We start from the raw sequence: 15,750 nt of genomic DNA on the forward strand, positions 1-15,750 counted from the left end.
TTAAACAAGAATAAGAGGAGAGGAAACAGAGGCATCTAGCATAGACATCTTTCTCAAGGAGTTTAGCTGAGAAGGAGAGGAGAGATATAAATTGATAGCTAGCAAAAAGATATTGTTGGATTTTTTTTTCCTTTGATGGGTGAGACATGGGTGTGTTTGCATTCCAAGCATGAGGAACAACTTACACAAAAGCATGGAGATATAGAATGGAATTTTGAGTTCCAGGAATAACTAGTCAATCAGTTTGGGGACAACAGGGAGTATAAAAAGGAATAATGTGAACTAAGTCTGGAAAGGTTGGTTGGAGCCAGATTGCAGAAGATTTTAACTGTCACACTAAGGAATTCGCACATTCTCTTGGAGACAAGTCTTGGATTCTATGATTCACTCATAGAGTAGACAATGTAGTCTGGTTACCACTTGATGGCTCTAAATGGTAAGTTGATTCCATGGTGGTTCCATTTATTTAATTGAACACTATGATCCCGTAGTGGGGGAAAATAAAACAATCCTATGCATGTAAACCTATGGAAAATTTTTCCTTCCTTCCTTCCCCTCTTCTCCCTTCCAAGTAATTTATTTAATACTGAAGTAAGACATGAGACAGAGCTGACCTGGGAACTACTTCAAACATGGCCTAATATTCTACTGATTATGGCCTTAAAGATTCATCTGCCTTGCTGCCAAACACATCCTCACTTTGGTTTTCCTCTCCCCAGTCCCCCACCAACAAACAGGCCTCTTACAAATAAATATTATCATTGCTACTTCCCAATGGTTCCACTCAGAATCCCTGTGATTCTGAACTATCGACTCCCTTCCCTGTCCAGTTCTCCTCCATTCATGTCAGCCCCATCCTCCTTGTATCTTGATCTCTCTCTCTACCCTAACCTTCTACTATGCCTCTCTGGATAGAATGAGTTTCTATTGCTAGCAAACTGACTTTATGTAATTATAGATATTGATGATGATGATGATGATGATGATGACGATGATACCAACATAGCATTTTAAGATTTGCAACAAAATTTACAAATATTATCTTACGTGATTCTTAAGCAACCCTGGGAAGGAGGTACTATTATTATCCCTATTTTACAGACAGAGGTGAATTTACTTGTCCAGGGATACACAGCTAGTAAGTATCCAAGGTTAGATTCCAACTCAGATCTTTCTCACTCTCAGCCCAGTGTTCTATCCACTGTGCTACCAGCCACTTCTACAAAGCAGTTCCCAGGAATTAATTTGTGTGTGTGTTACATTTAATTCTCTATGTCTATATTGCTTCCCTTCAATCAAATATAAGCTCATTGAGGGGACAGACAGCTTTATTTTTGTTTGTGTATCCTGAAAAGCATGCACAATACCTAGAATATAGTGAATGCTCAATACATGCTTATTTATTTGTTGTCTTCAGTCTCATTAACACAAACTTCTACTGAAGTCACTTCCTCTGTTTTTTGACATTCTCCAGGAAGTTATTTTGAAGTTCCCAACTCTAAGTTTATCAAAGCAAATCAAACTTTACCTTGTGGTAACACCTAAAATATGCTGCCCGCTCATCAGAAAACTTCTCCAATCTTTTTGGACCTTTGCTTGAAGCTTTCTTGAACACTAGCCAGCATCTTTGATAAATCTGTAAATAAAGACAAAAGTGAGTTTGACATCTCTACTGACACCATTACTGGCATTGGCACTTAATTGTTTTCTGTGTTAAGTTTTTATCTCTAATTATTCACATAGCCATGAATGGAATACAGTAGCCCACACACTAAAAAAATAAATAAATAAAGGGAGTTTTGGAGTCAGAATTCTCCAATTCCTTCATGTTTTAATAAGAAAACCATTGGCCTAGTTTTTAAAAGGAAGTTTGAGGGAAAATAGAAGAAAGGAAATTATTAGAAATAATCTAGAATGAGTCATAAATTCCTCTATTATAAGCAACTTAATTTAATCTCACAAATACAAGATCATTAATATTAAATAATTTTATATTCTAGAGAACTGATACTATTGACGTATGTGTGTGTACACTCATGCATGAATGCATACACACACACACACATACACATACACATACACATACAGGGAGGGGGTGATACTTTGGTATAGAAACTTCTTATATCAATGCATCAGCAACTCATCTGCAATTTATGTTCCTAGAGAATTGCCTATAATGCTGAAAGACAAGATGACCTGCCCATGATCACACAGCTAGTATCTTTCAGAAGTAGGTTTTGAACATAATTCTTCTTGACTCCAAAGTACAAGGATTTTCAAATAAATAATAATAATAATAATAATATTCTATAAAAGTTTATAATTGCTAATGTATTTTCCTTACAACAACTCCAGTGGAAGGATCATTACTCCTGTTTTAGATGTCATGGATAATCATTTTATTTATCTATTTAAAGCATACAGAAATCTTAACTTAGTTTAACTGGATTCTGTCTTGCTAAAGTATGATATCTCACAGGTCTATTTGAGAAATGTGTTTCCAAACTTTAAAAGCATGGATAGATTGAGATCTTTCTTGGAGGCAATATCCACTTACTTTAATGCATGGAAGTACTGGAATACTCATGGGCAGCTAGGTGGCACAGTGGATAGAGTGCTGGCCTTGGTATTAGGAGGACCTAAATTCAAATCTGGCTTTAGATGTAGACTGGCTGTGTGACCCTGAGAAAGTCACTTAACTCTATTTATCTCATTTCCTTATCTATAAAATGATCCAGAGAAGGATATAGCAAACCATTCTAGTATCTTTGCCAAGAAAACCTCAAATGGGGTCACAAAGAGTTGAACATGACTGAAACAACTGAAAAACAACAGCAACTCTGGAATATGTATATATGTGTATGTCAGTTGACATTGTTATTATGGGAATGCATGAAAGGTCTGTGATATTTTTTAATGTGGTATACAACAAGTGTGAGATAACCTCCACCAATGGATATCATACAGTAACCTCTCTATGACTTAGCAGACAAGTCCCAGGAAGTTGCATGAGAAATGAGAAGTTAATTGACTTGTCAAGGGACACAAAGCTAATAAATTTCAGAGAAAGGACTTGAACCCAGCTCTCCCTTATTCAAAGTCTATCACACTATCCATGAGACATTCTTCACTGATGATGATGGTGGTGGTGGTGGTGGTGGTGATGATAATGATGATGAAGATGATGATGATCTCCACTTCATGTTATAATGGGAATGGAAGTGAAAGACAAAAGACATAAGATGAAAGACAAAAAGAAAGGAATACATATGGAGTTTTACTCAATGATAATCGTATGCTTATTCTCTAATAGACACATGGCATAGAGGAAGAAGTATTTGAAGTTAGAGGAAATGAGTTCAACTATTGATTCTGACTTACTAGTTATGTGACCTGGGGTGAATTCCTCCCCCTCTTTGGGCTTGAGTTTCATCATCTGTAAAATGAACAAGTTGGCCTAGACTAAGGTCCCTTCTAGAGCTAAATCCTATGGTCCTGTGATCTCATATTTACTGCATGATAAACATTGGCTTCCATAGTCCTAGATTAGTACCAGAGCAGGAGAGGGCATAAACCAAAAGAAACCGGTGAAGTAGAGTTCAAATCCTTTTCAAAGTCAGAAGCTACACATGTAAATTACTATCAGTGCTAGTGTCTTCAAAAAAAAAAAAGTCACCTCTGGATGAAGAGATAATGGTTCAATTATTTTAAAATAAAAACTAAAACCAGAATCTCTATCTTTCAGTTGTGCTATTGATATTCAATAGGAGGGTGTGGTAAGATCATCTGTATCCTCTATGTCTCCAACTAATAAAAGCTTCCCCTTTGACATTCTTTCACATTCAAGAGAAGCAAACACTAATGCTGTCATCGTGACATACTGTCCATCTGGGAATGCTTATAGCAGTCTGCCCAACAAGCAACATCAGACTGCCCAGAGATGATTTTAGAACAGTATTGTGTGAAATACTATTCTGAGAATTTGCCAGCACATACTAAGCCAGTAATTTAATTCTAGCTGCTTACTTAGGGGTAACCTTTCCAATGTCATGTGCTAACAAATCTTTTTTTTTTTTCATCACAAGAAAACTGGAAGAAAAACAAGTTATGAGGAGATTCATGAACTATCAACAGTTTCTAAGTTTTATCTTAAGGAATCACGCAACACACCAATGATGATAATAACATAATTAATCCACAGAATTCAGAGCTGAAAAGAGTACTCAGGAATTATATACTTCTAACCCCTTATTTTAAAGAAAAGGAATACTGAGGTTTCAGAAAGGGGAAAGCGACTTGGCCAAAGTCATAGAGAAAATAAATAATGGAATGCAGATTCTAACCCAGGTCTTTTGGATTCAAATTGAGTGCTCTCTCCATTACATTGTGGTACCTGCTCAGGAAAGAACACTTCTGGAAAATGGTGCCTGACATCTTTTATCATGGGTAGAAATTTAAGTACCAATAATACTATATTAGTTTTGATAGATAAAGTCACCGAAAACTGGGTTATACTGCAACATTGATGAAGTGAGGAAACTATAGCACAAGTACTTTCAAAGGAAGAGCAAGTAAAAAAGAAAAAAAAAAGTTACCCAAGCAAGATTTTATTTTTTTAATCATTGAAGAAAACCTTAAAGACCATAAGATTTAGAATTGGACAAAATATTATAAATAATTTTGTCCACCTACCTCCTTTTACAAATTTTTGAATGAGGCCCATAGAGCCAGAGATTTGCCTGAGAAAACACAATTAGTAAATATCAGATCTGAGACTAAAATCTAGGTCTACTTAAAAAGTCATTTCAAAACTAATTTCAAACAAAAAATTCTCTGGTAAACTTTTGCATATTAAGAAGGACCTTAACTACTTAGCATAATACATTTTCCTTATATTCAAATCAATGATAAAGTGAAGGTGACAGGAGACATATCCAACAAATGACAATGTGGTACAGGCAAGAGTTCAGCCTGTAAAATGAGGGTTTTGGAGTAAGGGGAGGTGGCAGGATGGTAGACAGCACACTGGTTATGAACAAACATGATTCTGTCAAAAAACAAACACTAGATTTGAATTTAATGGAAAGATCCCTGAATTTGGACTCCACAGAAAGGACACATTAGAGTCCGCAGAGCAGGGTTTGAATCCAGGCTCTCCCACTTACTATATGACTTTAGGCAACTCATTTAACCTTTCATGGCTTCAGTTTTTTTTTCCTAATTGATAAAATAATGGGGTTAATCTCTTAAGATTTTTAAAATCTTTTCCAGTCCTAAATCTATCATCCTGTGAAGACAGAAAACATGGAACTGAATCCAGGTTCTGTGACAGTAACCTTGAGAAAGCCTCTTCCCTTCCCTGAGACTATATCCTTATCTGTAGGATGGAAGGGAGGAGGTGACCAAACAATGTCTGAATTGCCAGTGATCTCCGAGGTTCTAAATTACAAGTTTATGAGATCCTGAATTGACTTTCTTCTTATTTATTCTAGTGTAAAAAAACTGACTTGAGACGGAGCACTTAAAATGTCTGGAGTTCTGAGACTTCATGAATGTTTGCAAGGTTTTGATAGAGGCCTAGATGAAAGAAGTAACCAACCCTCAATGACCCAATTCAGTACTGTCAACTCTATGCAGTAACATGAAAAAAAAAAGAGAAAAGTCAGGCTGAAATACCAACTTGTTCATCTATTAACCTTAGATTGATCCGCCAATCAACAAGAGTAGTTTTCATATCCCAACATAAAAAGAGAAGAAAAACAAATATATGTTTTATATCAAATGATTTCCTACTGCCCCCTCTCCATTAGTTTTAACAAGGCGTAGAGTAAAACAATACCCACATATGGAATTTTGATGGCTTCACACAAGATTACCAATGATTTTAAGGAATACTTCAGTTTTGATTTCTGGGTATACTCCATTCTCTGCTCCAGTTCATCAACCTACCAAAAATCACTATATTCTCCATTAAAAATATATTTATACTCCTTAAGAACTGCTTTGCTTGACATCAAAATCCTGCCCTTTTTTGCTCCTTTCCTTGAAAAAAGTCTGGAAGGCTTACAAGTTTTTCTAGTGCCAAGTAGCAGTTGAACATATCAAGAATTTATTTACTTGGAATTTTCTCACTTTAGCAGCAAGTCAACAAATGATTCCTACAACAGAATTAGAAATTATGCTTTTGCAGGTTTAGTAAAGAACTAAAAGGCTTGAGAAAACAACAGGGCTTTGGCAAAGAGAAAAAAGAAGAGAGGAAGAGAAAAGAAAGGAAGGAAGGGAGGGGGAAAAAAGAAGGAAAGGAGAAAATGGGAAGGGAGATAAGAAATGCCATTGTTGTAACTGCAAACCAGAAGACATATGATCTCTAGGAAACATATGATAAATTAATTTCACTGAGAAACAACTGGCTAATAAGATTTAATGTGGTTTTTTTTTTTCTACATGGTAATGCACATTTTATTGAAGAGATAGGGGGAGAGTAGTAAGGGAGAACAGGAAGCAAAGTAGTTACTCTCTAATTGTGAAATGTCAGCAACTAATAAACAAGTAGGAAAAAAATAGTGATCAGGGGCCTTCTCATAATTCTAGAAATCACACTATATAGCTACTATTCCACCTCTCCAAAACCCACTTTCCTCCCTAAGATAAAACTTTTTGCTGAAAAAACAAAACATATTTCTTAGATTCACCATGTGTTCAATGAATAGTCATATTTTAATCAGGTTTTTAACAGGGAAAAAAAGCTATTTCATGACTAATTATGGAAAAGTTACAGTGGGTGAGGAAGTACTTTCTCCATTCATAGAAATGAGAAAACAACACAGTAGAGATAAAATTTTGTAATTAGTCATAAAGTTAAATATATAAAAAGTAGTTTTAAAAATACTTTAGAAAAGTAGACATTGGCAAAATATATCCAGTAAAATTTGTTAGGGAAAGCATATGTGTGTATATATACACACATATATACATACATACACACACATATGTATATATGTGTGTGAATGTATGTAAATGTATATGTGTGTGTGTGTGTTTATCTATATATCTATCTCTAAATATATCTGTGTTTAATTGTAGTCTTCTGGGGAGGGTGAGGAAGGGGGGAAAATGAACAAAGTATAAAGTACACAGCAGAGAACAAAAGAAGAATAACGAGGAAGCAAAGAAAAGACAGACAGCTCTCAACACAACATGTAGTAACTTATACAGGCTTTCTTGAAATGGAAATTTATTGCTATATGTTTTGAATCCTCTTACTTTCTGCTGTACATATGACATGGTTCTTTTTTCCTTTTCTTATTATGTATTTAAGTTTCAATATTTAAGTTTATAATGTTTCTTTTTCTTTTCTGATTGTGTAGTTAAGTTTCAGTAATAAAAAAAAGAGAAAAATATCCCCATTCACCTCCACCCCTTCAAATCCCTAATTTCCTTCAAAGCTATTCTCAAGTATCAACTCCTATAGAGAGCCTTCCTGATATCTCTAATTGCTGCTACTCTAAGAAAGGAAAACTAGACTTAAACAATGAAAAAAATATAAAAACTATGCTACGGAAAGAGGTATGTTTTAAATTAAAAACTATTATAAAAAATAGACTTTGCAGAAAGCAATAAAAAATAAAGAGTAATACTTGGTCCATAGATCCTCTGAGATAATAGGAGATAAGTTCTGTACTTTGATTGACCCTATAGCATTGACATAGAGAAATTCCCAGATGAGGAAATTCTCTCCACTCATGCAGGTTGACAAGTTCCCTGAAACTTATAGTTTTAGAGCTTACCTTGAGCACAGAAAAAGTTAACTGACTTGCTCAGGATCATACAGACTCAAATGTCTCCCAACTCTAATTCATCTTTCACTCAGCTACCCTGGTGATGTTTCTAATCATAGGTGTGACCATGTCACTCCTCCCCCATACTCAGAGAGATCTAGTGACTCCTTGTTACTTCCAATATCAAATATAAATTCCTCTTTTTGTCATTTAAAGCTCTTCAGAAACCAAACATTTCCAATTTTTTGTAAGTTTTATTCTGCTCCATTCACTATATGATCTAGCTACAGTGATCTCCTTGCCATTCCTCATACATGCCACTCTATCATCTGTCTCTATACCTTTGTACTGGCTATACCCTCTCTAGAGTGATGGTGCTTGAGTAGTGGAAAGAGAGAGCAAAGAATTCTAAAAACCCAACTTTTAGACCATTGAGCAACTTTTGACTATTGATATTATAAATGTGAGATCTGTGTCCAATGACCAATGAGTGGACATATTGATGAAGGACTTAATCTTTGCCATTTGTGCTATAAGAATAACCAAAACTAAGAAAGAAGTTGCAGTTAAATTGAAGTATGTCTCATAGGTACTCCTCTGAGAGGAAAAAAAGTTGATAGAGTAGATTTTATCACACAATCTACAGAAATATTATTTCATAGGATATGTGGTCATCACACATTGTAATATTAATGGCAAGTGTTTAAAAAAAAAAGACCATCATGAAAATAATTTCAGTTTATGCACCAAGAAATGAGATAGGCCAAAAACATGTAGATTATACAGAAGTCTCTTTCTTCTATGTCATAAACATTCATTAAAAAATAAAGGTAGGCTCTGTAAATGGTGAGTAACAAATAACATAACAAAACAGAAGAATTAACTACATTTTGACAGGAAAATGTTTTTTGTGGACTGGTATTCATCCCTGAGTCAACTGTCAGATCACTGTCTCACCAAACATAAAATTAGTATTTTAATCAATCAGAAGAAAGATTAATAAGAAGAAAATAATCTGTCACATAATTAAGAAGATTGAACCCTTAATTATTTAAACAAGCTATTGAAAAATGTTTAAAATGGGAAATAGATAACAGAAATGACACTGATACCTACAATATCATCCAGAATTTAAACCCATGTAAATTAATTGTTTCAATAAGTAAATGAAAAGAGCCCAGAAAACAGCTAAGAGAGTGATCGTTTGACTTACTGGTCAAACAGCCAGAGGTGGCTGCCACAGCTAACACTGGGTTAGATATACTATCATCTGTAAAATCTTATGAAGGACAATTATAAGCAGTACCACCTCATAAAGCAGAGAAAAGCAACTGAGAATAAAAACAATCTAAAGAAAGCTTGGAAAAATATAGCGAACAGAAGAAAAGTAGAAGAAAATTTTGGAAAAAAAACTATTACAACAAAATTTTCTCTATCAAGGATAGTGAAACCATCATAATTGGACCCAATGTCATAGCTTTTGAGGTTTTTACAGAAGAAATAGAAATGGCATTGAAAAGAAAAAAAGAAGCCAGATAGGATCAAATAGAGAGAGGAAATTTGTGCTAGAGGGGATACAGTAGTGAGGACATTGAAGGATCAATTAAAAAAAACTAAAGAAACTAAAACTTAAGTTAACTCATTTTTTAATTAGCACCTAACTTTATTAAAAATTATACTTTCAGTATATATATATTTCCAACTTAACCCTGATCTGCTCATTCCACAAATTTCCATGAACAATCAATGGTGGAATTGGTGGAATTTGAGGGATGGTGACCAGATATGCAATTGTTTAAATTTTTAATATTTTAACTTCCTTTCTTTGCCCACGGCATTCATAGTCTCCAGACTACTTACTCAGGATTGAACTATGGAAAGCAAAGCAACCAGAGAAGTTGAAGCTGATTTTTCTCTGACCTCACAGACAACTGCGTAGTCTCCTGACAGATGCTGAGACTCCTGAGGCTGGAAGGAGGACAGGAACAAGGTTCCTGTAAGCTGAAACCCCGTCACAGCAAGCAAGGAAGTAACTGAATGGAGTCCAGGAGAGGGTGATTGAGGGGCCCTGGATTGTAACATAACTCAGTCACTAAATGCCCCTATTTCATTCCCCCAGAAGCAGTAGAAAAGCAAGTGGGGAAGCAAAGAAAGGAAGGTATATAGTAACAGAGGGACCCTAAAAACTGGGAAAGCCACCCTTATTCCCGGCAGGCTGTGGATCCCAGGCAACTATGCCAAAGGAAGTGTCGTTGATGCATCAGAGGATGATTGGGCTCACTTAGTACACTTCATATGCATGCCTATGAAGAAACATTAGTAACTGTACCAGAAATGTGAGAAGGTCACATGAGGTACAGGAAATTTCATTAGATTTGGAATCAGAGGACCTCGGTCCAAATGCCAGCTCTATTATTTACCACTTGTGTGACCTTCAATAAGTCATTTGCCCACTGTGAGCTTATTTCTTTATCTATTAAAATATATGGGCTGATTAGATGACCCTTAAGGTACTTTCTAGACCCAATTCCATATCTAGATCATTTGTGGATTTTCATAGAAAATATTAACAAAAATAAAAAACAAGCTTAAAATGGCCCAAATAATTTCAGCTACCATTTATACCAAAAGGAAATATTATAGATTAAAATATTGCCTTGTTACTTGATTTCAATTTTCCCAGATTTTAAATGGGGGCTTTGTGATGTAAAACAAAAATTCAGAAATGTTTATTTAAATTACTGATAGCCTTAGAATTTTCAATTATAGATTTACAACCCCAAGGAACCTTAGAGGTCATCTAGTCCAATTCCCTTATATTCAAGATAAGGAAACTGAAATTCAGAGAGGTGGTTTGTACAATGTCATGAAGCTCATAAGTGATAAAGCTGGAGTCTAAACTCAGATCCTCTGATTGCAAATCCAGATTTTGTTCACCTAGAGTAGTATAAAACATAAGTGAGAATTTGTCTAACCCCATGTAGTAGAAAGAACACCATAAAGGAAATAAGAAAACCTCTGTTTGAGTTTTGTTTCTTCCATTTTGTAGCACTATGTCTTTTATCAAATAATTTCCCATCTGCATCTGTTTCTTCATCTGCAATATGGAGATAATAATACCTCCTTTCCTTAACCCAAAGGACTAGTGAGCAGATCAAATGACAAAATGGATGTGAAAATACTATGTAAACATTTAAGTGTGGTAAAATGGGGAGATATGATAAGGATGATGTCGCCAGACACTTTTGAATAAAATGACAAGATATTTTGACATCCTTAGATACAAATAATACCTAGTTTACCAAACACAGATATGAATGTTGGGCAAGGAGAATATTTTCAAAGCAACAAATAATTATTTAAGTCAGGTAGCAGTGATGGTTTATGGGAAGGGGTACAATAAGGAACCAGTGTAGTACCTTGGGCAAAGTATCCTATAAGTGTCACTGTCACTGGAGGCATTGAACCATCATTGTATCACAATCTATTTAACATCACAAGATAAACACTAATGCTCAATAGAAAATGGGATTACCAAACATTTGAAGCTTATGCCATTACATTAATACACTGCTGGTGGAGCTGTGAGTTGGTCCAAACTTTCTGGAAAACAATTTGGAACTTTGTGATAAAGGTCACTAAATTATTCATATCCTTTATCCATCAATCATACTACTGGACATATATTGCAAGGAGGTCAAAGACAGAAAAACAGTCCTTTATGTACCACTTTAAAAAATATTTTTTTGTGGCAGCAAAGAACTAGAAACAAAGTGTGTCCATTGATTGGGGAAAAGCTAAACAATTGTGGAATGGGAATGGAATGGAGTATTACTATAGTGTAAGAAACAACAAATATGAGGAATTGTAAAGAACATAGGAATATTTGCATGAACCAGTGTATAGTAAAGTAAGTAGCACCACAAAACAATATACACAATGACTAAAATGGTAAAAATGAAAAATACAATAAAACATTGGGAAATTATGATGACCAATGTTGGCTCCAGTAATAGATGAAGAAATGTGCCACCTTTTTCTTTGTTGTAGATATGAGAAACTGTGGATATGTAATATATGCTGTCAGAAAAGTTAGCTATGTCACTTGGCTTTATTTAGCATCATCTTTTTAATGCAAGAGAAGGCTAATTGTTGGAGTGTTAGTGGGGGAAGGGGGTCAGAGGATCCCTTCCTAGAAAGTTGTAGGAGTGAAGAGGGAAAGACCTGAGGGGCTCATACACATATAGCCCAGAGAAGAACCCTCTAGCTCTATCTTCCATTCTTATCTACCTCAAGCTGCCAGATATCCTTTCCCTTCTTTCTCTCTAGTGCTCATTTTAGCCAGCTTTTCATATGTACATTTGTAACACTCCTAAGTGATCATATTACAAACATAGGATACACTAAATTTCACCAATATTAATATATGAGGAAGGAGAAAGGAGAAAGAAGAGAAAATTAGGTGATTTGCCTCAATCCCCAGCACTCAGCACAGTACTTGGAACATATGTGCTTAATAAATGTTTACTAAATGAATGAATGAATGAGTCTCCAGTACCCTATACTTAGCTAGAGATGACCCTGCCCAGTAACAATAGCTTGCATTAGCATATAGCTTTCCTTATAAAGCAGTTGTGACATTATTAATGCAAACACCTTTATATCCATTTTACATGCAAGAAAGCAGAGATTTGATCCCCCTACAACAGTTAAAAACATATATAAAGCAGAGTAGATAAGAGAGCTAATGAGGTGTCAATATCTTAACAAGGTGTTTTTACATGATGTTTCCTTTACTAAGTGGGAATGCCTTTTTCTGAATAAATCAAAAGGGGCAATATATTGGCTTGATTTAAAATGGGTCATGCACCTTGGGATTTTAAATAGCTAAGTCTGGAGAAAATTGGGGAATTTGGGGAAGTATATATGTGGAAGAGACTCATTGGGGTAAAGGAAAGGATTACTCTCTTCTCCCCTCTACCAATCTCCCATGGAATCTAGCCTAGTAGTATATCTATTTCACTCTTAAAGACTGCTTCCATTGAGAAGTAGAAGTCAGAAGAAGAAAGTTGAAGGTACTTAAGAGAGCGGAGTCTCACACACTCCAAACACATAGGGATACAAAGACACAGCCTAAAAGAAGATTCAAGCAGTAGAGAAGAAAACCAATTGTTATCTTGGAAGAGAGCTAGCCCTGACCATCAAGAGTAGAGCTGCAGACAGAACCTTTCAAGAAAAGAAAGTACTTCCTTCCAGGTTCTACAGGACCAGATTTGTCACATTTGTAACCTTGACACATCAGTTTTCCTTCATCTGTGCTTCAGTTTCATTTTGCTTTGTTTCTACCCACTGTGTGTATTTGTGGTAGATTACACCTCAGGTTAGGGGAGGGAAGTGGGAGAGGGAAGCATTTTCTAGCAACTATTATTACTGTGACATCTTAGTCAATAACTTTGGCAAGACTGAATTGTGTCTACTGACTATTAATGGAAGCACAATGGTGAGGGCTCCTATAGTGTTAGCAATAAAGTCTCCTCCATAGTTACCCTGGACCTTGAGGAAGCAGCTAGGCTTTGGGAGACTCCATTCCCATATCTCACCAAGTTCAAGTCCAGTGATTTTGCTAATACAGATAAAGAAGGTAAGAGTCAATAGCAGGGACAAAATTTGAATTCAGGCTTTCTGAATCCAAATCCAGAGTGTTTTCCATTACACCATGAAGATAATATTCTCCTCAATTTCTTGTAATGAATCTCAAGTACTATGTATTAGCTATATATGCTTATGGATATAATAATGTAATGTGGGGTGTATATTACTTATATATGCACATATTATATGTATATTATAGTTATGTGTGCTGTATTATTCTCTCTTGAGCAAATTGCCTATTTAAAGCAGAATTGTCAAACACAGCCATTGGGCTGCAAGATGCAACCAGAATCAGATTAAAATTTTATTTGGAAAGTATTTAACAAAATAAGAACGTAAAGAACATAGATAATGCTAATATGTCATTTTCTAAGTCAACATTTGGCTTCAAAGATCCTTAAGTATCACTACCTGACCCTGTTTCTATTTGAGTTTGACACCACTGACCTAAGAGTATTCTCAATACCATCTACTTTACCTCAGCTAACAAAGACCTTTGCTATAGTCAAAAAGTCATGAAACCTTCAATAAAACATCTCTAATTTTCTCATATATATATGTATGTATATATATATACATATATATACATATATATATATACACATTTAGAGAGAGAGAGAGAGAGAGAGAGAGAGAGAGCTAGGGAAACAAATATAAAGGAATTATTCAAAAGCTGTCCACCAAATGGCCACGTCATTTGTACGTGTTAATTAGATTTCCCCCTTTACTATTCAAGGCTACTCTTTTAGAGAACAGCAACAAAGACTCAAACTTAGTTGTTCTAACTACAGGGTTGATTGGAAGTATGCAGTCTACTTCAAGAAATGAAGTAGAGGCAGCTAGGTGGTGCAGTATAGGGGCAGCTAGGTGGTGCAGTGGATAGAGCACCGGCCCTGAAGTCAGGACGACCTGAGTTCAAATCCGGCCTCAGACCAAACACTTAACACTTACTAGCTGTGTGACCCTGGGCAAATCACTTAACCCCAATTGCCTAAAAAAAAAAAAAATGAAGTTACATGACACTGTAATCAGTAAATCAGCTCTCTCCAGATGTACTCTACCATCAAGGTGGCCTGTACTTATTAGAGGCTATAGGGTTCTCTACTGAGGTAGAGGAAGGGAGTTGGTGCTTCTTACAAAATTCAATAGCATTTGTTAGGATAGCAGGATTAAGATAAGCAGATTCCAGATATCCTTGAATACATCAACCATGAGTAGATTAGAAAAGGGTAAACTTTAGAATTGGTAGAATTCCTTTACAACCATGCTCATTGATTTTCATCAATTATTATAGCTTTCTCTATGTGCATATCTTCTCCTACCAAAAAGGTAAAAGGGATCTGGTCTAACCAGCCTGCATCATTTCCACTATTGTTGAATTGGCTAAGTTGGGCCAGGCAGAAAGAACCTGGAAAAGCTCATTCAGGGACCCTTTAAAAATGTGATCTCTGACTCTTGGACTTGAAGGATCAATTTGAAAAGTCATGAAGTTTCACAAAACAATTTTGTTCGACTCTGATCCCCTGGCCACATTTGTAAAATCATCAATTGTGGTCCTTTGTTTTTTGCTCCCTGAGAGTAAGTCTCTATTTCTCTTTAACATCTCTTACATGATAGTATGATCCCTAATCTGATTTATAAGAAATGAAAATATGTCTCTATATGGATCTTATACTATGTAAAGAATGCTCTCCCAAATGTTATTTTTACCTTTTGAAATCCTACCTATTCCTCAAGATACAACTCAAAAGCCACAACCCCCATCAAGTCTTCCTTGAACCCCCAAGTCATAAGTCTGGGAACTCTCACAAAAGTTTGTACCTGTCTTATGCATTTATGTTCCACTCTGCAACATGTATATGTGTGCCTTATTCTCCCTAATTCATTATACGGTACAAGAAGACAAGGTCTGTGTCAGGTCTTCAGCTTATTCATCCTTCTTTCTCCCACACAACCCGAGTACAGAATCTTGAATTTAGTAGAAACTTCTATATTTATAAAGGGCACATAGGCACTATGTAAATGCTCATATTCTCATGAGGAATATTTCCATCAAACATTCTAACATGGGGGTTTTAATTTGTTGAAAAGTAATAATTTTTAAAGCATAGTCAAGTCTCTTTTATTTCTGCACTTGTTTTAATATTGCTTTCTGCTAAAAATCATCAGCTCAGCATTATCTCATAATCCAGAAGATAAGAAGCTAAATGGAATACAGGAACAAGTATTAATAATCTTTAGATCTAATGGAGAAGTTTTTGTTTAGTTTTGTTTGTTTGCATGTGTGTGTGTGTGTGTGTGTGTGTGTGTGTGTGTGTGT

The 15,750-nt window shown here is 35.5% G+C and overlaps 1 protein-coding gene across 1 annotated transcript in view; it reads right to left on the reverse strand.

The window, feature by feature from the left end:
* Window positions 1–15,750, reverse strand: part of DOK5 (docking protein 5) — a 143,516-nt gene that overhangs the window by 83,763 nt on the left and 44,003 nt on the right. The window contains exon 2 of the mRNA XM_027852754.1: window positions 1,529–1,636. Within this exon, the coding sequence (XP_027708555.1) occupies window positions 1,529–1,636 (108 nt within the window). The remainder of the gene's footprint in view (window positions 1–1,528; window positions 1,637–15,750) is intronic.

Source organism: Vombatus ursinus, unplaced genomic scaffold (genome assembly GCF_900497805.2).
Source record: "Vombatus ursinus unplaced genomic scaffold, bare-nosed wombat genome assembly UNPS02000580.1, whole genome shotgun sequence".
NCBI lineage: Eukaryota > Metazoa > Chordata > Mammalia > Diprotodontia > Vombatidae > Vombatus > Vombatus ursinus.